The 19,475-nt window shown below is 37.2% G+C and overlaps 1 protein-coding gene across 1 annotated transcript; it reads right to left on the bottom strand.

Annotated features, from left to right (window-relative positions):
- Window positions 1-17,416: 17,416 nt before the first annotated feature.
- Window positions 17,417-18,577, bottom strand: LOC149256618 (uncharacterized). Its single transcript, XM_089457476.1, has one exon. It carries the CDS (start codon window positions 18,237-18,239, stop codon window positions 17,697-17,699), a length of 543 nt encoding a protein of 180 aa, XP_089313602.1. The 5' UTR covers window positions 18,240-18,577; the 3' UTR covers window positions 17,417-17,696.
- Window positions 18,578-19,475: the final 898 nt, after the last annotated feature.

The raw sequence follows: 19,475 nt of genomic DNA, 5'->3' as shown, positions 1-19,475 counted from the left end.
TTGGTTTGATAAGGATTGTAGCGAAGATAATTAGGCTTGAATTTCTCATGTTGTTAATTAAAAAAATGTTATAAGAACAATGGTCGCTCTGTGTTTTGGTGTGGGCCACCATATGTAATTTTGAAAGCATCCTGTTGAAACTATTTTACGATTAATAGATCTTGTTTCATATATTTTATGTTGCGTTGATTAAAGTTGTTGTCTACCTCATGGAGGGCCCCTACGTGCAGATCAAGTCTTTGACTCGCTACAAATAGATTTCCTTTTGTTTCTTAGAATTAATTTGTGGATGCTCTGTTTTATATTTTTAGGATGCAGTCCAATGGAGTTTGCGATTAAATTGACATCTTCATCAGTAATTTCATTTGCTTTATACCTAGCATAATTCAATCATTTCGTTTGCTTTCTACCTAGTATAATTCAGTCATTTCGTTTCATTGTTTCACTATTTCATAGATTAGTAATCTCATTCTTGCTTTACTTTTGCATTGAGTGAAGCTGCAATAGTGAAGAGTGACAGTATTTTCTTAGCAACTGAATTCAATCATCTTTCATTTTCCAATTTGATAAAGTAGGATCTCCTTCACATCATTCCATGCTTTCATAGTTAGCCTAGTTTGGATGCATCATAAAAATCCAAACATAATAAAAAATAGTCTAACAGAGTAGAGTTAGGATCACTATTCAACCATCCCACAAAGTTCAATTCAATTAAGATTAATTTTAGAATAACCAGTTAACAAATCTCAAGGATAATAATCTAATATAGACAGTAACATCATCTCCATACTGATTCTAGATTTAGACATTAACCATAACATAAACACCTTAACGACATAAGTAACTTCTAACACATATAGTGCACTTGTACTTCATCAGTTTACCTGCCCTGGTCGATAATTCATGCTTCCAATTTAAGAACAATAAATTGACTAAAAACATCTAAACCAAAATATAAACATAATCATCATACCTTAGTATAGTTCAAGGGAGGATATATTTTCTACAAGATCAACTAGATTAGCACAATACATGTATAAACATACTCATAGCAGTAGATATACATCATCTTAATCATCATCGAGTTACCATGCATGACCATACTAACTGCATATCATGACCTCATGCACGACAACTATAACCATGAAAATGCATGCATACATCCACATAGACAACAATAATACACAACAAATGCATATTCAACTAACATTCATTCATGAGAAACACATCTCAACAACACCACCTTCAACTTCTATATGACAACACACCTGCAACAATGAACATCACCATGCATTCACATCAATCACCTATACAACCTACATGCATGCATGACAAACACATTATACCTGTCCAATCCAAGGGGTGAACCATGCTCTGATACCACTCTGTAACACCCTCCTCCCACATTTGCCCAAGCTAACCAGTCGATCGGGGTAAACATGTGATGAAGAGTTACTATAATATTATAATATTATTTAACTCCCCAAGTATAGTTAAGGAAGTGGAATCGATAAACAAAAACCAAGCTGACCTTTTTCATGAGCTACAAGACCCCTCAGGGGATAACCACCAACTCTAGGTGCCCAAACCCTACATTAACTTTCTTTTTATTGACCTAAACCCCCAGTCGCTCCCATGACAAGCCCCCCATGCCACTGAAAGCCTCCAGTCACTTCCACATCAAGGCTCCCATGCGACTACAATCTTTTTTAGGCCATTCTGTGCTAGCAACTCTGAAATCTGAACCACTTTTCCAAGGCTATGACACATGCCTCTACTAAAAACTTGATGAAATTCTCATCAATGATCAAGAATAAGAAGACAAGGCCTCTAATGCAAAACTTGAACTAGAAACTAGCCAGACTAATCCTAACCATGATAGGCATCTTGTCAAACACATCATAAACATGTAATGTACAAATTATATAAACACATATGAACATAGGGATCTCATACTTATCTGAGATTCGTCCAGAAGGTTTGATGCCCTCTCACAATAACTACATTATCATCTATTAGGTCATTCATTTACTAACATTTTATTTACTAAACAAAACATGATGAGAGCCATAACCAAATTTTGTCGTAAAACCATGATTATAACCAACATTAACCAGCAAAATAAAAATCATAGAATAACCATTAAAGTCACATAATAACAAATACATTTACACATAATACATAAGAGGAAAAGAGATCTTATTAACATATGCAAAATCCAACCAAGTCAGGGACTTCCACGTACCACCCGACCATAGATTGGGTTGAACCAAATATTTCTTTCATCCAATTACCCCTATGCCATATTCCAATCATGAATGTGGGACTCACAACAAAATAAATCAGGGCTTCCTCAGGCTTTACCGTGTATTCCACCATTACCAGTCAAGGGATTCCTAAGTCTGAAAGCCTCATCTATACAAGGGATCACTAGGCCTATACAAGCATGGATGCCTCCAGATCTCTCCACCTAAACTATGAGGAAGTTGTTTGTCTCCACCCTCTAGGCTTTACCATGTACCCCACCATTTACCAGTCGAGGATTCCTAGACCCAATGAGGGTATCACAACCAGGCTTTACCGTGTATCTCTCCATAACTGGTCAAGGGATTCATAAGCCTTGTGATTTTTCCTGAGACCACCCCACTCCGTTTCGAAACCATCTAACAATCCAACTCAACCAAGTAAAAGAACCCCATCACATGATGGATATCTAGAAATGGAAAGGCAAGGCTGAAAACCACTGTCACAATTGGGAAAACCCATGCCATTGACAACAAGAGAACCAAATACACACATGCATGTACCACATGCCAAAACTAGTAAGGAAATCATACATGCAACTCGGTACCTGCAAGTAATCATGTTGTAGTTACTTGATCCAACTCTTCCTTACTTGATCTTTGCTTCCCTTTGCCTCCTTGTCCTTCCTTTTCCTTCCTTCCTCCAATGCTAGAGTGCTCCAAGAATCCTCCAAGTGTGCAAGCCTATGAGAGAGAAAGAGAATAGAGAGAGCTCCAAAATTTAACTGAGAAAAGGTTGAACTAACAAAAGTTATGAACTGATCCTCAGAAGCCTTTTTATTAATAAGGCCTCTATTTTCTTCAATTTCCATTATTTTCCTTCCTTTTCCTCCTCACATGCAACCTGTGAACTATCACCTTCCTTTTCTCCTAATTTCCTTAATTTTCATAAATAAAATGCCAATTAACGCCTCTTGCCTTTTCAAATCCTTTGCCATTGCCTTTCCCAATTTCCACTAGCCATAATAAACCAAATTGAACACCCACTAGGATGTTTTGCCCAACATTCAGTTTGGAATATGTGTCCCATGACCTTGGTCTTATTTTTCCTTTATTAACTTTATTACATGAACTTTTAACTCGGGGTTGTTACACCATACTTAGTGGATATCAACTGTTTTCTCCTTTTTAGGTTAATTGAAAGCTAATTTAAGAAAGTATCACCGTCAAGGTAAAAAGAGGTGCTTGATATTGTACTATATGAATTGCATGCCAACACACCCCTTAAAGACTTGATGTAAGTTATTAACTTTCCACTATCATTCTTACATGGTTTGATGAAGGTGGTACATGAAGAAGAAACATCATACTAAATGCTACCATAAAATGAGGATTTAACTGCTACGATTTATAGTAAATTGTCACTTATCTATCACATATTCGTAAGCACATTGAAGAAATATGAAAGATGGCAACGAAAAGAAAGGAGGAGCCAAATTGTGCAGATACAACTAAATCACTAACTGATTGGGACAAGCACTTCCACTAGTCAGTTGCATATCAATGGTATTTAAATTTGGCCCTAGAAGAGAGGAAGAATAACAATATTTGGAGTACAACATTAGGAAACATTGCATGCATCCTAGAAGTATTCGACTTCATAAAAATTGTTAACTATTGTGCCTGGTAATTCGATGCCTAGAACAAGACTATTAAGCTCAAATTGGAGAAGAACCAATTTCGTCAACTCTTAAGGTTTTCATGAAGATTTTGAAGCTACCATATGCCACCAAGTAGTTGAATCTATTTGAATTTGATGCTTTACTAGACTCAAAGGGTGGCAGAATAAATGTCATTCACGAATTCATTTTACCTTCTACACAAGGCCTATCCAGACTATCTTTAATTGATATATCTATATTCACCAAGGCTTATATATATTTTTCTTAGTTCTTTTCTCAAGTTATGGGATGGGAAACTATTGTTAATCTACCCAAGTAAATTCTATGCATACTTTATTTTTATTTTAACCATGATACTGTATTTGACTGGGTCAATGTCATTTCAAATGAGATTTTGTTTCAACTAGTTAATTACTTCAAGACCCAACAATTTTTTATGATGGCCTACCTAAAATGGCCATTATTTCTTGCAATTAATTCCATGAATTGCCCCACAAAAATAATTTGAACCTTCACATGGAGCTAATGCAATTTCGGTACTCCATCTTGTGGAAAGATAAGGCTCCCTCCCATTTTTGTCAAGTAAAAAACTTGTTTGTCAAAGAATTTAGCCACTTGATTACAAGGAAGAAGCCCAAGAGAATATCCTCAAACACCTATAAATTCTTATGAGGAAATGGGATACATGAGGAAAAATAAGACCATACTCTCATCAAACGGTATGGATATCAAGATAAACCTTTATTTCTACCCAAATTTTTCATGGAAAAATATGTTATTATAGATATTAGTACAAAAAATCACCACTTATCATATTTGAGAGGAAGAAAAAAAAACATTTATAACATTTCCATTTACTGGTGGAGATGTTACTATGAAGAATTTTTCTCATCTTGTGGAATTATCTAATCTATTGAATCCCATTAATTAGGCTAAGGCCAAATCTACACAAAGATTCTCACACCTACACTTCTTGATGATATAGTTATAAAAGTGAGCACTACTACTGAAGGAAGAACTAAGGAAAGAGGAAAGAAGCCAACTAATACTCAACTGAGATCAAATCTGGAAGGATACTATACTCATTTGAGGGAAGAGTAATGATCGACATTTTGATGTAGGAGATGGAGAAGTACCACCCCCATTAGTCACCCTTGAAAGGTACCATGTTGTTACTTCATCAAAGAGTAAAAGCCTGAGAAAAAAGGGGTCCCAACACATAGAAGGACCAATAGATATGGAAGTAGAAAATGCTATTGCTCTAGACTTAGTGCTATCATGTATGGTCGAGAGTCAAAAATTATTTGAAGTACTAGCTACTAAAGAGTCGACCAGGATTTGAGGACCAATATATAACCATGCATAATACCCGCTATGATAGTGCTACCAAGAAGCTACAATTTGTGAATGCATGCGTCCAAAATAAGAAGATTACTAATCAATGAAAATTAGAGGTGGATATTTCAGGAGTTGGACCTACTAGACTCTTGAAATTGCACCAAAATAGAAGGGATTCCCTTGCTCACTTTGTAACTGAGAAACAGGCAAATAATCTAAGGTTGGAAAAAAAATGAACTTGAAGAATATTGTAGCCCCACTCCCCTGTTCATGACCCCTCTAACTATCCAACCACCAGAAGTTGCAGTCAGTACACCTGGCATACCCTAAAAAGTAAGAAAACAAACCTAGTTGTTAAATGGAATTAGATATTATGTTACAATGAACATAAATAAGTGACATGAAATTATTGAAGAAGAATAGGTGGCTTCTCTACATTTGATAAATCTATCTCAAAGAATTCACTCATTCATTGAATATTTGATGAAAGATTTTGAGCATGATCAACAATTTGTTGTAATTTTTTGTTGACCTTCATTAATAAAATCAATACTCAAACTAATTTCCAAAGAAACCAACAAGGCAGTCCCAGAGGAAAAATAATTAAATAGATCAAGAAAGGTTGATATGCAAGAATACACATGTTATATGATGCTATCATAGAGTGTTAAAGTATTAATTACTATAGGAGTAATGTATTCCTTAAATCCAGTACAATTTTCGAAGACTTATCGGTCCCATGAATGATTAGGGGCTCCATGTTGATATCAACCACCTTTGAGGACCAAGCTTTAACCATGCACAATACCCACTACGACAAGGCTACCAAGGAGCTACAGTTTGAGAAGGTATGCACGTGAAATAAGAACATCACTAATCAATGGAAATACAAGGTAGATATTTAAGGAGTTTGACCTACTAGACTCTTGGAATTGCACCAAACTACAAGGGATGCCCTTGCTCTCTATGTCACTAAGAAAGAGGCAGAGAATCTAAGGTTGGAAAAATAATGAACTTAAAGAAGCTCTTAGCCTCACTCCCCTATTCATGACCCCTCTCACTATTGACCAACCAAAATTGTAGCTAGTACACCTGACACACCCAAAAAATGTAAGAAAAACATCCCAATTGTTCAATGGAATTAGACCCTATTTCATAATGAAGATAAACAAGAAACATGAAATTATTGAAGAAACATAGGTGGTTTCTCTACATTTGAGAAATATTTCTCAAAGAATCTACTCATTCTGATTCGAATTGGATCCATAAAGAACTCTTAAAAAACCATGACTGTATCAGGTCGGCACAAATCTCTAAGAATTCAAAACAGCAATCAAAAACACTCTGAACCAGTGGAAATGGCAGCCAACATGGAATGACGAGGACCTTGGTCAAAGCGCGTTGACCGAGGCCCATGGAGGCTGCGCGGGAGGTCAAATTAGCCCCTGGGAGTCCCGGATCGGGAAAAAGAGGTGATTTTTGATGGCGAAACAGGTCAAAATGGGGGAAGCCCAAGCACTCGAACACATGGGGAGCCAAAGAACCGCGGGCGAAAAGGCGAAAAGCGCTAAAAGGAAAAAGGTGGGACCCGTGCTCTGGAAATCGGCGATATCGATCGGGGTGCCCTCAAACGGTAAGCGGTTTTGGATGGAAGTGGAGCGATCCCACTCAACGATCGACGCGTGGCAAGCAAAGGTGAGAGAAAACCATCGTTGATCGCGTGCTAACGGTCGAGCAAGTCAACCATGTGAAATGTGCGTATGGTGTCGGATCTGGGGTCCCCAGATCGGACAACTGAGAACGCGCTTGATGGGAGAAGCGGAATCGACGAGGGAAATGAGCCATGATTTAGAAGGATTTGAGGTCCATTTGACCACCACGGTGGAGAAAGACTCACTTCATGACGTAACTGAAGAAATGAACCGACGAAGCAGGCTGGAACCGTTTAGAGGAGGACATGTGGCCACTCCCTGAGCACTGATGATGACGTCAAGCCAGGGAACTCCAAGCGAAGCTACAGAAGGTGAATTGGCAGAGGCAGAAGAGGAACCAAACAGGCATGGGAACGAATGGCTAAAAGCCATGAACAGAGACAAAATACACAAAGTCGGAGTCAGTCAGAGAGAATCCTGAGAGGAGGACGAGAGACAGACCAGAATCCCGAGAGGAGGACGGAACACAGAGAAAGAAGACAGTGAAGCAAAAGCAGAAGAAGACAGAGGGCCGAGCTGACCAAAGGTAGCATTGAGCACCAGAGAGCTTGAGAGATTCAAGCCATCCCAGAGAGGATCTGTCTGAGCTAAGAACCACATTGGGCTCTTTCCACTATAGACCAGAAGGTCACAAAGCTGGTAGGAAAACAGAGTCTGTGCACTCCAATGGCTTGGGGAATCCAAGAACCACCCTCCCAAGCAAAACTTGTTTCAGGACAACTCACATTGAGTCCTTGCATTGTAATTCTTTGCTTAAAGACACAATAAAACAAGGCCACCACTGAGAGCTGGACCGGAGATGTAGCCCTGGAGAATAGGGTGAACTCCTTATTAATTTCTTGTGTTCTTGTATTTGCTTACTGTATTTCTCTGTTGTCTTTCCATTTAATTGTCTGTGTATTGGCAATCTGATCGATCCGTTGCTTAAATAACATGGACACACACACCAGCACATGAGTTTGTAATACCTTTATTTAATAAATCTTTAACTGAGGTCACTCATAGGGTGATTATCAGATCAAGTGGTATCAGAGCTCTAGGCTGTAAGGTTAGACAAGCTTGTGTTGGTTTAGTTGTTGAATGCTCACTAGATCAAAGCTCAAATTAGGAGAAGGAGAGTTGGTGGAAACTAATCCTGAAATTGGGAGAGTCTATCCTCGGAAGACAATGTTAGAGGAAGGTTCTGTGGGGCCAGACCCTCAATTCATAGAAAGTTTCCTAGCTATAAAGTCTATGGTAGAAGAAATGTATAGGGACTTTAGAAAGCATAAGGTTGAAGACTCCTCAGGTTCTAAACAAGATAAAGAAGAAGATGAGTCTCACTTCCATGACCACTCCAAAGGAAAAGGGAAAGAGGAAAGCTTTCTCACACCTCCTAATAGCCTTGTGCATAATAAGAAAGCATCTTTGATCAAGCTAGATGTTAAATTTGATTTGCCTATATATGATGGAGAGCTAAATGCTGAAAAGTTGGACAATTGGATTAGACAAATTGATGTGTATTGTAGGGTATAGAACATAGACTCAAACAAGAGTAAGATTCAGCTAGCAAGCCTACGCCTAGGAGGCACTACCTTGGTTTGTTGGGAAGGCAAAACCCAAGCTGATATGAAAATACATGGTAAGACCATCTCTGTCTGAAGTGAATTTGTTGTTGCAATCAAAAAGTTGTTTTATCCATTGGCCTACATGCAACAATCCATGATGAGTTGGAAAACTCTTCGACAGTTGAAAGGGAAAAGTGTGCAAGGGTATACTCAAGAATTCATAAAGAGAGCATTGATGTTGGGTATCTCATTAGACTCACCAGAGACTCTTTTGAAGTACATTGGTGGTCTACACAGCTACATGAGGCATACCATCCTCATGTTTAATCCCACTAGTATAGATGAAGTATCTGTACAAGCTACTCATCTAGAAGCTAGAGGAAGAATGGAAATCCAGAAGTTGGGGGACCATTCCAACCCACTGTAAGCAAGAGCAAGGAGAAAAGAAAGCAGAAGTGGAAAGCAAGGAAGGCTAACACTGCACAGAAAAGAAAAGCTTCATGCACTCACTGTAAAAAGGATGGGCATGATGATGAGCATTGTTGGATTCTGCATCCAGAGCTAAGACCTAAGAAGTCTGAGGGAAAGAAGAAGAAGACTGCTGCAACTATTCAGAAAGATTTGGGGTCAGACTCAAGAGATGAAACAACTATTGCAGCGACAGGTATAAAAGGTAAGAATTCTGAAGCATCTACTAGTAATTTTTCTCAATCTGTTATTGATGAAAAAAATGAGAGAAAAATACATGAGCTTTTCCATATTCGAGTTATTTCCAAAAATCAAAAGATTGATACATTGTTTGATAGTGGCTCACAAGTAAATCTAATTTCTGAAGCAATTGTAAAGAAATTGGGATTAGCATCTACACCTCACAAGAAACCATACCCATTAGGATGGTTGAATGATAAAGCACAACTACAAGTGACTAGACAGTGCAAACTCAAGTTTTCTTTTGGATTAGCATTTGTAGATGAGGTTGAGTTAGACATAATTCCTTTGGATATATGTGGAATTGTTTTAAGAAGTCCTTACTTGTATGATAGAAAGGCTATTTTCTATAGTGCTGAGAACAAGTATTTACTTGTTAAAGATGGAATCGAATACTTTATAAGAGCTCATAGGCTCAAGAATAATTATACTCTCATAAACTTCGGGCAGATGAAAATAATGATAAATTCATGCAAACAATTCTTACTGATGGTTGTAAAGGAAAAGAAACCTGATAAAACCAATGTATTTGAGGGTTGTAATGTTGAACAGCAAGCTGATATAGAAAAGTTTGTTTCAGAGTATGATGTCTTATTTCAAGAACCTAAAGGTCTTCCACCCAAAAAGGGAATAGTATAGGATATTATTTTACAGCAAAATGTTCCATTGCCTAACATTGGGATGTACAGGTTGTCTGCTTTAGAGAATGCTGAAATCAAGAAGCATGTGCAGGAGTTGCTCGAGAAAGGGTTCATCAGGCCTAGCACATCACCATGTGGGTCACCAATCATTTTGGTGAGAAAGAAAGATGGCTCGTGGTGAATGTTCATTGATTATCGAGCACTGAATAAGATAACAATAAAAAAACGTTATCCCCTTCCTCGCATAGATGATCTTTTAGATCAATTAAAGGAAGTTGTTTATTTCACCAAACTGGATTTGCATAGTGGATACCATCAGGTCAGAGTTGCAAAGCAAGATGCATAGAAGACTGCTTTCAAAACAAAGCAGGGATTGTATGAATGGCTGGTTATGCCTTTTGGCTTAACTAATGCTCCTGCTACTTTCATGAGATTAATGAATGATGTACTCAGACCTTTTCTTGATGATTTTGTTGTTGTGTACCTAGATGACATTCTAATTTTTAGTAAAACGTGGGAAGAACATTTAAAGCATGTTAAGAAAACATTAGATGTTTAAAAAAGAGAAAAACTTTATGTTAAACTCTCAAAACGTGAATTTGGCAAAACATCTCTAAACTAATTAGGTCATATAGTAGGGGGAGGTGAATTTAAAATAGATCCCTCTAAGTTGGCAGTCATTGTGAACTAGCCTAAACCCAGGTCTGCTACATAAGTGAGAAGCTTCTTAGGAGCAGCACAATATTGGAGGAAGTTCATTTCTAACTTTTCCTCAATTGCAGCTCCCCTACATGCTTTAACAAGATTGAATAAGGTGTTTCAGTGGGGAGGCAAACATCAAAAATCCTTTGACACCTTGAAAGAAAAGATTAGTACAACACCTGTACTAGCACTGCCAGATCTACAAAGACCATTTGAGATCCAAACTGATGTCAGTGACTATGCCATGGGAGCAGTGTTGACACAACATGGTAGACCCATATGTTATCATTCTAAGACTTTTAATCCTGCAGTAGTTAACTATCCTACCTATGATAAAGAATTGTATGCATTAGTTCAAAGTGTGAAAAAGTGGAAACATTACTTAATGGGCAAAGAGACAGTAATACATACTAATCATCAACCACTTCAATATCTAAACTCCCAAATTAAGTTGCAGCAATCAAGACATTACAGATGGATGGGTTTTCTACAACAGTTTCATTTAGTCATCAGATATAAAAAGGGCATACATAACAAGGTTGCAGACATGTTATCTAGACCCATTATAAATGCATCTACCATACTTAAGCATAATTTTGTGCTACATGAAAGCTACATTGAGCAATATGCTCAGGATATGAACTTTAAAGATGTATATGCAACTTTGAGTCAAGGCAAAGAGTAGAAGAATTGGACTATCATGTGAAGGACCGACTCTTATATCATTGTGGGAAACTCTACATTCCATAAACTGAGAGAGTAAAGATAATTAGGGAAGCACACACTTCTCTAATATTAGGTCACTTTGGGGTAAGTAAAACAGTTGCACAGTTGCAAAGGTTCTGCTATTGGCCAAAAATGAATGAGACAGTTTCTAGATATGTAAGAGGGTGTGCTGTGTGTACTAAAAGCAAGCCCAGCAATAGAAAACTAGGCTTGTACACTCCATTGCCAGTTCCTTCTCACCCTTGGGAAATTGTTTCCATGGATTTTTTTGGAGGACTGCCTAAATCTAGGAAAGGTCATGATTATTTATATGTTGTTGTGGATAGGTTCAACAAAATGTGTATTTTGATACCTTGTAGTAAACAAATTACAGTTGAATAGACTGCAAAATTGTTCTTTGAACATGTATGGGTTCATTTTGGATTACCCACTTCCATTGTATCTGATCGAGACACCCGATTTGTGGGGAAGTTTTGGTCGAGTCTGTGGGAATTGATGGACACCAAACTAAAGAAAATCACAGCTTTTCATCCACAAACAGATGGCCAGACAGAAGTAGTAAACAGGACAGTGATCTAGTTATTGAGAAGTTATTGTAGCAAACATCCTAAGCTTTGGGATGAACACTTATGTTATGTGCAGCATGCTTACAACAAAGCAAAGCACTCTTCTACACAAAGATCTCCTTTTGAGACCTGTTTTGGTTTCACACCAAGGTCTCCTTTGGATTTTGTCTTTGGTAAAGATACCATGGTTGATGGACACAGTGATGTGGACAAGGCAACTAGGTTCATTGAACAGATTCAGGAGATCCACCAGGCAGTACAAGAACATCTGGAAAAGAGCCAAGCCAAATACAAGGCTAGGCATGATAAGCATCGGATGGAGCATAGTTTTCAAGCTAGAGACCAAGTCTGGCTGTATATCAGCAAGGACAAGATGCAAGGTGAAGGTAAAAAGCTAAAGCCTATCAAGTATGGACCCTTCAAGATACTTGAGAAGATTTTTGAAAATGCTTTTCGCCTTGATCTACCAGCTTTCATGCACATCTACTCAGTCGTAAATGTAGATTGCTTGAGATTGTTTGAACCTTCAATGATTGAGGACCCTAAAGAGAAAAGTCAATTGCGTTCTATTGATGCCCTGCTACCTGAATATCTTAATGAGTTGCAGGAAGACACGGTGCTGGACATGAAGGTGAGGACAACACGCAGGGGAGAGGTTGAGTACCTCAGAATTGGGCTCAAAGGTTCAAAGCTGAGCAGTGCAAAATGGATTGAGATTGGAAAAGTGAGACAACAATACCCTCACTTAGTCGATGCTTGAAAACCAACTTTTGGTGGTCCAAAAGCTTTTTCAGGGGGAAGGCCGCGATCCGAATTGGATTCATAAAGAACTGTCAAAGAACCATGACTGTATCATGTTGGAACAATTCTCTAAGAATTCAAAACAGGGATCAAAAACACCCTGAACCAATGGCAATGACAGCCATCGTGGAATGACGAGGACCTTGATCAAAGCGCGCTGACCGAGGCCCATGGAGATTGCGTGGGAGGTCAAATTAGCCCTTGGGAGCCTCGGATCGGGAAAAGGAGGTGATTTTTGATGCGTGATTAGCGTAATTGCGCATCGCTGAGCGAAGCAGGGCGAAATGGGGGAAGTCCGAGCACTCGGCGCATGGGGAGCCGAAGAACCGTGGGTGAAAAGGCGAAAAGCGTTAAAAGGACAAAGGCTGGACCTACACTCTGGAAACCAGCGATATTGATCGGGGTGCCCTCAAACGGTAAGCGGTTTTGGATGGAAGCGGAGTGATCCCACTCAACGATCGACACGTGGCAAGCGGAGGTGAGAGAAAACTGCCGTTGATCGTGCGCTAACAGTCGAGCAAGTCAACCACGTGAAACGTACGTATGGCGTCGGATCTAGGGGCCCCAGATCGGACGGCTGAGATCGCGCCCGATGGAAGAAGCGGAATCGACGAGGGAAATGAGCTGCGATTTAGAAGGATTTGAGGTCCATTTGACCGCCACAGTGGAGAAAGACTCACTTCACGATGTCACTGAAGAAATGAACCAACGAAACAGGTTGGCGTCGTTTAGAGGAGGACATGTGGCCACTCCCTAAGCACTGATGATGACGCCGAGCGAGGGAACTCCAAGCGCAGCTGCAGAAGGTGAATCGGCATAGGCAGAAGAGGAGCCGAACAGGAATGGAAACGAATGGCTAAAAGCCATGAACAGAAGCAAAATACACAGAGTCGGAGTAAGTCAGAGAGAATCCCGAGAGAAGGACAAGAGACAGACTAGAATCCTGAGAGGAGGACGGAACACAGAGAAAGAAGACAGTGAAACAAAAGCAGAAGAAGACAGAGGGCCGAGTTGACCAAAGGCAGCATCAAGCACCAGAGTGCTAGAGAGATTCAAGCCATCCCAGAGAGGATCTATCCGGGCTGAGCACCACATTGGGCTCTTTCGACTGTAGACCAGAAGGTTACAGAGCTGGTAGGCAAACAGAGTCTATGCACTCCAGTGGCTTGGGGAATCCAAGAACCACCCTGCTAAGCAAAACCTGTTTCAGGACAACTCACATTGAGCCCCTGCATTGTAATTCTTTGCTTAAAGACACAATAAAACAAGGCCAGCACTAAGAGCTGGACCGGAGATGTAGCCCTGGAGAATAAGGTGAACTCCTTATTAATTTCTTGTGTTCTTGTATTTGCTTACTGTATTTCTCTGTTGTCTTTCCATTTAATTGTCTGTGTATTGGAAATCTGATCGATCCATTGCTTAAACAACATGGACACACACACCAGCACATGAGTCTGTAATACCTTTATTCAATAAATCTTTAACTGAGGTCACTCATAGGGTGATTATCATATCACATTCATTGAATATCTAAAGAATGATTTTGAGAAGGATCAACAATTTGTTGACCTTCATTAATAAAATCAATACTCTAATTAATTTCCAAAAAACCAGCAAGGCCTCCTTGGAAAAAAAAGGTTTAAACAGATCAAGGAAGGATGGTATGAAAGAAGAAACATGTTATAGGATGTTATCACAGAGTGTTCAAGTATTAATGATTATAGGAGTAATGTTGTTCTCAAATCCGTTATAGTTGTTGAAGACTTATGGGGCCTACAAATTATTAGGGGCTCCATGTTGATTCCTAAAGATGTATGGAAAGAAGAATCAAAAGTTATTAAAGTCTCATTGGGTGTCAACTTCAAAATCTTTGTCGACTTTCTCGAAGGTCAAATCAAGAAATGGTTGGTCGCGTTCATTAATGAACACGAAAGCCAATTAACTATGATGGAATAATTACGCTTACATGTGCAAGATCCTGAGAAAGAAATATTGAAAAATACATTGAAGAATATTTCTAAAAGTCCCTAAACAAAATCATTAATCATGAATAACTTCACAAGTGGTTAGATTACAAGCCTCCAACAACCACATATATACATCCTCCTACAACATGTACAAGAAATCATCATCAATTCATTCCACACTTTGTCCTTCTACAATTTTGTGAGCATTCTTTATTTATATTGAAACAATTCCCCACTTTCTTCCCCGTATTTGGTCATCTCTTTATGAATTGTGTAATATGTTTGTAAAAGTCGATCGTGGACGGTTGTTTCATTCTTTCTTCTAGATACCCTTTCGTTCACTCTTGTCTTACACTTTAAAAATTGAGTGGATTCTCATCAAATCTTTCAAGATTATTTTATGACTCTACATTTTCGTTGAAAAATGTAAATGGTGTATTTAAATTAGGTAATTTTTAAATGCAATATGCCATTAATTTATACATGCATTATTTGTTTAAACCTATGTAAGCTTTGCATTGCTTAATTTATTAGGTGTTTAAATTTCTATAAATTGATTTTAAAATATTTACATAATAGGAAATTATTTTTTTATTATTAAAATTATTTTATATTTTAATATAAAATTTAAAAATTTTGTTTTGTCAATCTTTTTTCTAGAAAATGTTGTATAAGGAAGATTTGTAATTTTTTTATGTTCTATTTGAAGTTGAAATGTATCATTTTTATAATAACAATGAAATGTTTTTAAATAAAAAATAATATAACTAAAAAAATTAAACATACATATTTAATTAATTTTAATTAAAAACATTATAAAATATGTTTCTGGAATATTGTTTTAAACTAATTTTAATTATTTTTAAATAAATATTATTAATATCATTAATATTAATATTATTATATTAAAAATTAATTTTTACATTTTTAAAATTTAAAATTATATAATTTTTTCTTTTAGTCTCTTAATTTTTATTATGTAATATTTTCGCTTTTGATCCGTCGTCTTTTATAAACACCTGTAACCAACGTTCCCCTTCTATAAACTCGTGCAACATAGCCTTTTCTTTATTTTTTTAATACTTTTCCTAAGAACCAATATTGTAAAGGGATAGATTATGTGGCATATCACACTGAGGGATAATCTATGTGGCATAGGTGACCAGGATGGACTGTTTAGTTTAATTTGAAATATTTGAAAAAAAATAATTATTTTTTTTCAAAAATCAAATTTAAAAATGAATTTTTTTTTTCAAAAATCAAATTTAAAGATGAAAACTAAAAGAATTTTTTGTTGCAATCGTTTTCTTTAGTGGGTATATTACTGCAATGGTTCTGATGACAAAAACAAATGGTAATACCAAGAAGGAATCCTCTTTTTGGCTTTAAAAAAGTCTCCCCATTATTAACGTGAGATATTAAATTTGTCGGATTATATGTGTTTGTTTTTATTTAGTGAATTTATTTATTTTATTTTTTGAAATATATTTCCATAAAATTGATTATTTTTTTATATAAGAAATATTTAATATACTTAAAATAAATAAATACATTAAGTTTAATTAAATATATTATTTTTTAAATAATTTTAATCATATTTAAAAAATAAAATTAAAAATTTAATAAAATTTATTTGCTTCTTTCTAAGATACGTTTAACGGCCCAAGACCCAGAGGCATCTGGCAGGAGTGAAACCCTGCTCCCTTACGGACCACCAGCGGGTTATTACAGGTGGCGTGGTTTTCCTTGATAACGGTGATGAGTCAAATCGACATTCGCGGATAGCAGCCAGAGATGGTTGTCCTCACTGTTGGTTTGACACCTGAGTTTGATAGGTTTTGCCACCTTCGAGGAAGAAAATATATTTACCACTAAATTTATTACCCATTTTTATCATGTATATTCATAAGCATAATGTACAAAGTGTAAATTTTTTTTACCATGTATTTTCATAAGCATAATGTACAATGAATTTATTTTAGGGTTACCAACTGTAAATGGAAAAGTTTTTTAAAATACTAAAATTTTGTGTACAAATTTAAGATTAATTGAGATTAAATCATATAAATGGGAGTTTTATTTTTTATTTTACATAATTAAGTTAAATATTAAATTGAGTGTATAATCAAGAATAATTTTTTTTTTTTAAATCGATCAAAATACACACTTATATATAAATGAAATGAAATGATATTTTAGAGTTCACTATATTAAAAATAGTCTATGATACTATTAGTTTTTTGTTTTTAGCTTTTTGAAATTCAATTTTTTTCCGATTTAAATTGATGATGAGTTGGTCCAACCTTCCAACAATCCCCTCGCTAAGGAGATAATGCCAAGAAACTGATGTTAATATGGTCTCATAACTTTCTATAATGTCTTTGAATGCATCACATTCCAAAATGAAATGTTTTTACAATTTCACACCAATTCTATTCCAAAATGTACACACCCGTTCTACCCAAACTTCTTTAGGCCTTTTCCACCATTTTATTTCACACAGAAATTGATGTGAGTTGGTCCTTAATTGAGCAATAGAAACTTTTACCCTCCAAATATTAAAAAATAAAAAAATATATGTAAATGATTAAAAAAAACTTCTCTTCCTAATGTTTTTATTAAAACAAAAATAAATATATTAAATGTTGATTACAATAAATGGAAACTAAATCTGGCCCTTCCATGGCCCGAAGAAAATATGACTTGATAAGTTGTAAATTCAGAAGCATAAGCCATAACACGATGATGCAGAGATGGCAAATTGAGGATTTTGGAAAACAGCATGTCAAAACAGGGTAACAAATTTCCTATTTTTTTTTTTTACTCTTTTTCCCCATTTTCCAGGACCAACGCAATTCATTACATCCCAATTTTGTTGCAATTCGCAATATAAATGTAAATCCAAAGTGTCTGAAAAACATTAATAGATATTTAGGATGATTCAGCCATTTATTTAATCTCTAACCCTAACATTATATCTATGCAAATTTCATACATCTATTAAAAGATCCCCACTATGCGGGAGAAGCCAGCAGAATTAAGATTCGAAAGAGAGCGAGAAATTCAGCAGAGTAAACGCCTGGATGTGTTGAAGAGATGGACGAAGGAGACAAGTACATAAACACAGAGAGCGACCCTGTATGCCGAAAAATAGTCCTTGCAACTCAATGAACCTGAACCCGGAGAGCGTCCGCCTGGTATACCTCCATCGTCTGTACTAATCAGAGCGCCAGAAGCATTTTGTAAAAGGATTTGCCGGCGTTGTACGAAATCCAGGTGGGTTTCTGTTATGAATGCGGAGGCGAGAGCGAGAAGAGTGGATAGGCTCACAAAAGCAGAGAGATAGACATGCAGAGGAACCCAGGAGATGCCATTTCCACAACTCTTGTGCTGCTGAGAGGGAGAGTCGGAGTAGGTGTTCAAGAGAGACCCCAAGACTGCAAGTTGGAATACAACATAAAGACCCACCAGCACAGACGTTTCAGTGGTGTTCTTCGATTTCATCCAGCTGATCTGATTTAGTGATGGGGCACAGACTGACATCTTCAATTGCTCCATAATCAAATACACAAATTCAATACCACTCCAACTTCTGAGTGAATTCATGTGGTTGCGAGGGTTATTTTAAGGGAAGGGAGATGGGAAAGTGGTCAGTTATTTCCACGCGGCGCGTTGCACCAGTTGCCGAGAAAAAGACTCCCAACTTTCCGTCTGCGCAGAAAAGGCTCCCAATCTTCCCGCCGCGGACGAGGAAGCAGGTGGGAAGTATCGCCCCCCTTCACTCAGTAGCGAAGTTGTCCCTTTCCATTATTAATGTTCGCGGTCAACACGGTTTCTTCCTACTGATGAGGGAACAAAGTCACATGACCTTTCTTCGTCACACCCACCCACTCATTCAGGAGGGGATGGAATTTCAAAAACAGACAGCCAATCAAACTTTTTAAACAACTCTGTTATCCATTTTCACAAATTTGATGGTTTTAAACAACTGTTATTCATTTTCACAGAGAGTTTTCAACACTTTTCAGAAAATTTTGGCTATATTTCATGGACATATCATTCTGTCATGGATAATTTTCTATTCCATTCTAGCTTTTCTCCTTTACTGATTAAAAAAAAAAAAAAACCAAAAAAAGGCTTAGCCTACTGAATAAATCTTTATATATAAACATCCATTTCTTCAGTGGTTACCCTGTCAATAGTTTCCCAAACACTGAAAGTGCCAACCTGAATCTCCAATGCTTCTTTTCACAATCTATCAACCTCTTTGTTTAACTCTGTTAAAACATGTTTGAAAGACAGTCATTCAAAGAGCTGAAAACAATCCTCTGTAATCTGAAGTCTGTAATCTGAAGAAGAGGGAAAAGACGAAGATTCTCCACTGTAATCTGTATGTCACCCATTTTAATTACAAGGAGAGAATCGCCAAACACCTGTAGCTTTTTAAGTCCCTTCTCTGTGGCAACCTCCAAGTTCCAACAAAGAGCAAAAGCCCAAAATTTCTGCCTTCTTGTTGGTTCCCTTGCCATGAGCATATAATTACAGGAAATAAAAAGCTGCACAGACCGGGTATCCCCTGACATTCCCCATGAAAGAAGCCATAAGAAATGGCAACATCAATAACAGGTTGAGCCAGGATCCTCAATTTTTTTTTATTTTTTGCTTTACTTCGTTTTCCTTGGTCATCCTGGTGATTATAGGTCCCGCAATTTCTAAGGGAGTCTCCATACCATGAAAAACCACAGAATTTCTTACCCACCAAATATGATAAATGAAAATATAAGAGAAACCTTCCAAGCATGAGACCAAGGAACTAGACAACGAGAATTGAAAACATTCTTG

Source organism: Pinus tabuliformis, chromosome 7 (assembly GCF_031772625.1).
Source record: "Pinus tabuliformis cultivar Carrire ecotype Pingquan chromosome 7, CPIR1, whole genome shotgun sequence".
Classification (NCBI taxonomy): domain Eukaryota; kingdom Viridiplantae; phylum Streptophyta; class Pinopsida; order Pinales; family Pinaceae; genus Pinus; species Pinus tabuliformis.
The sequence above is the reverse complement of the archived record's forward strand: the minus strand, read 5'-3'. Positions and strand labels throughout refer to the sequence as shown.

Excerpts from the sequence above, each read along its gene's own strand:
- LOC149256618 (XM_089457476.1), bottom strand. The coding sequence starts at position 18,239 with ATGAATTCACTCAGAAGTTGGAGTGGTATTGAATTTGTGTATTTGATT.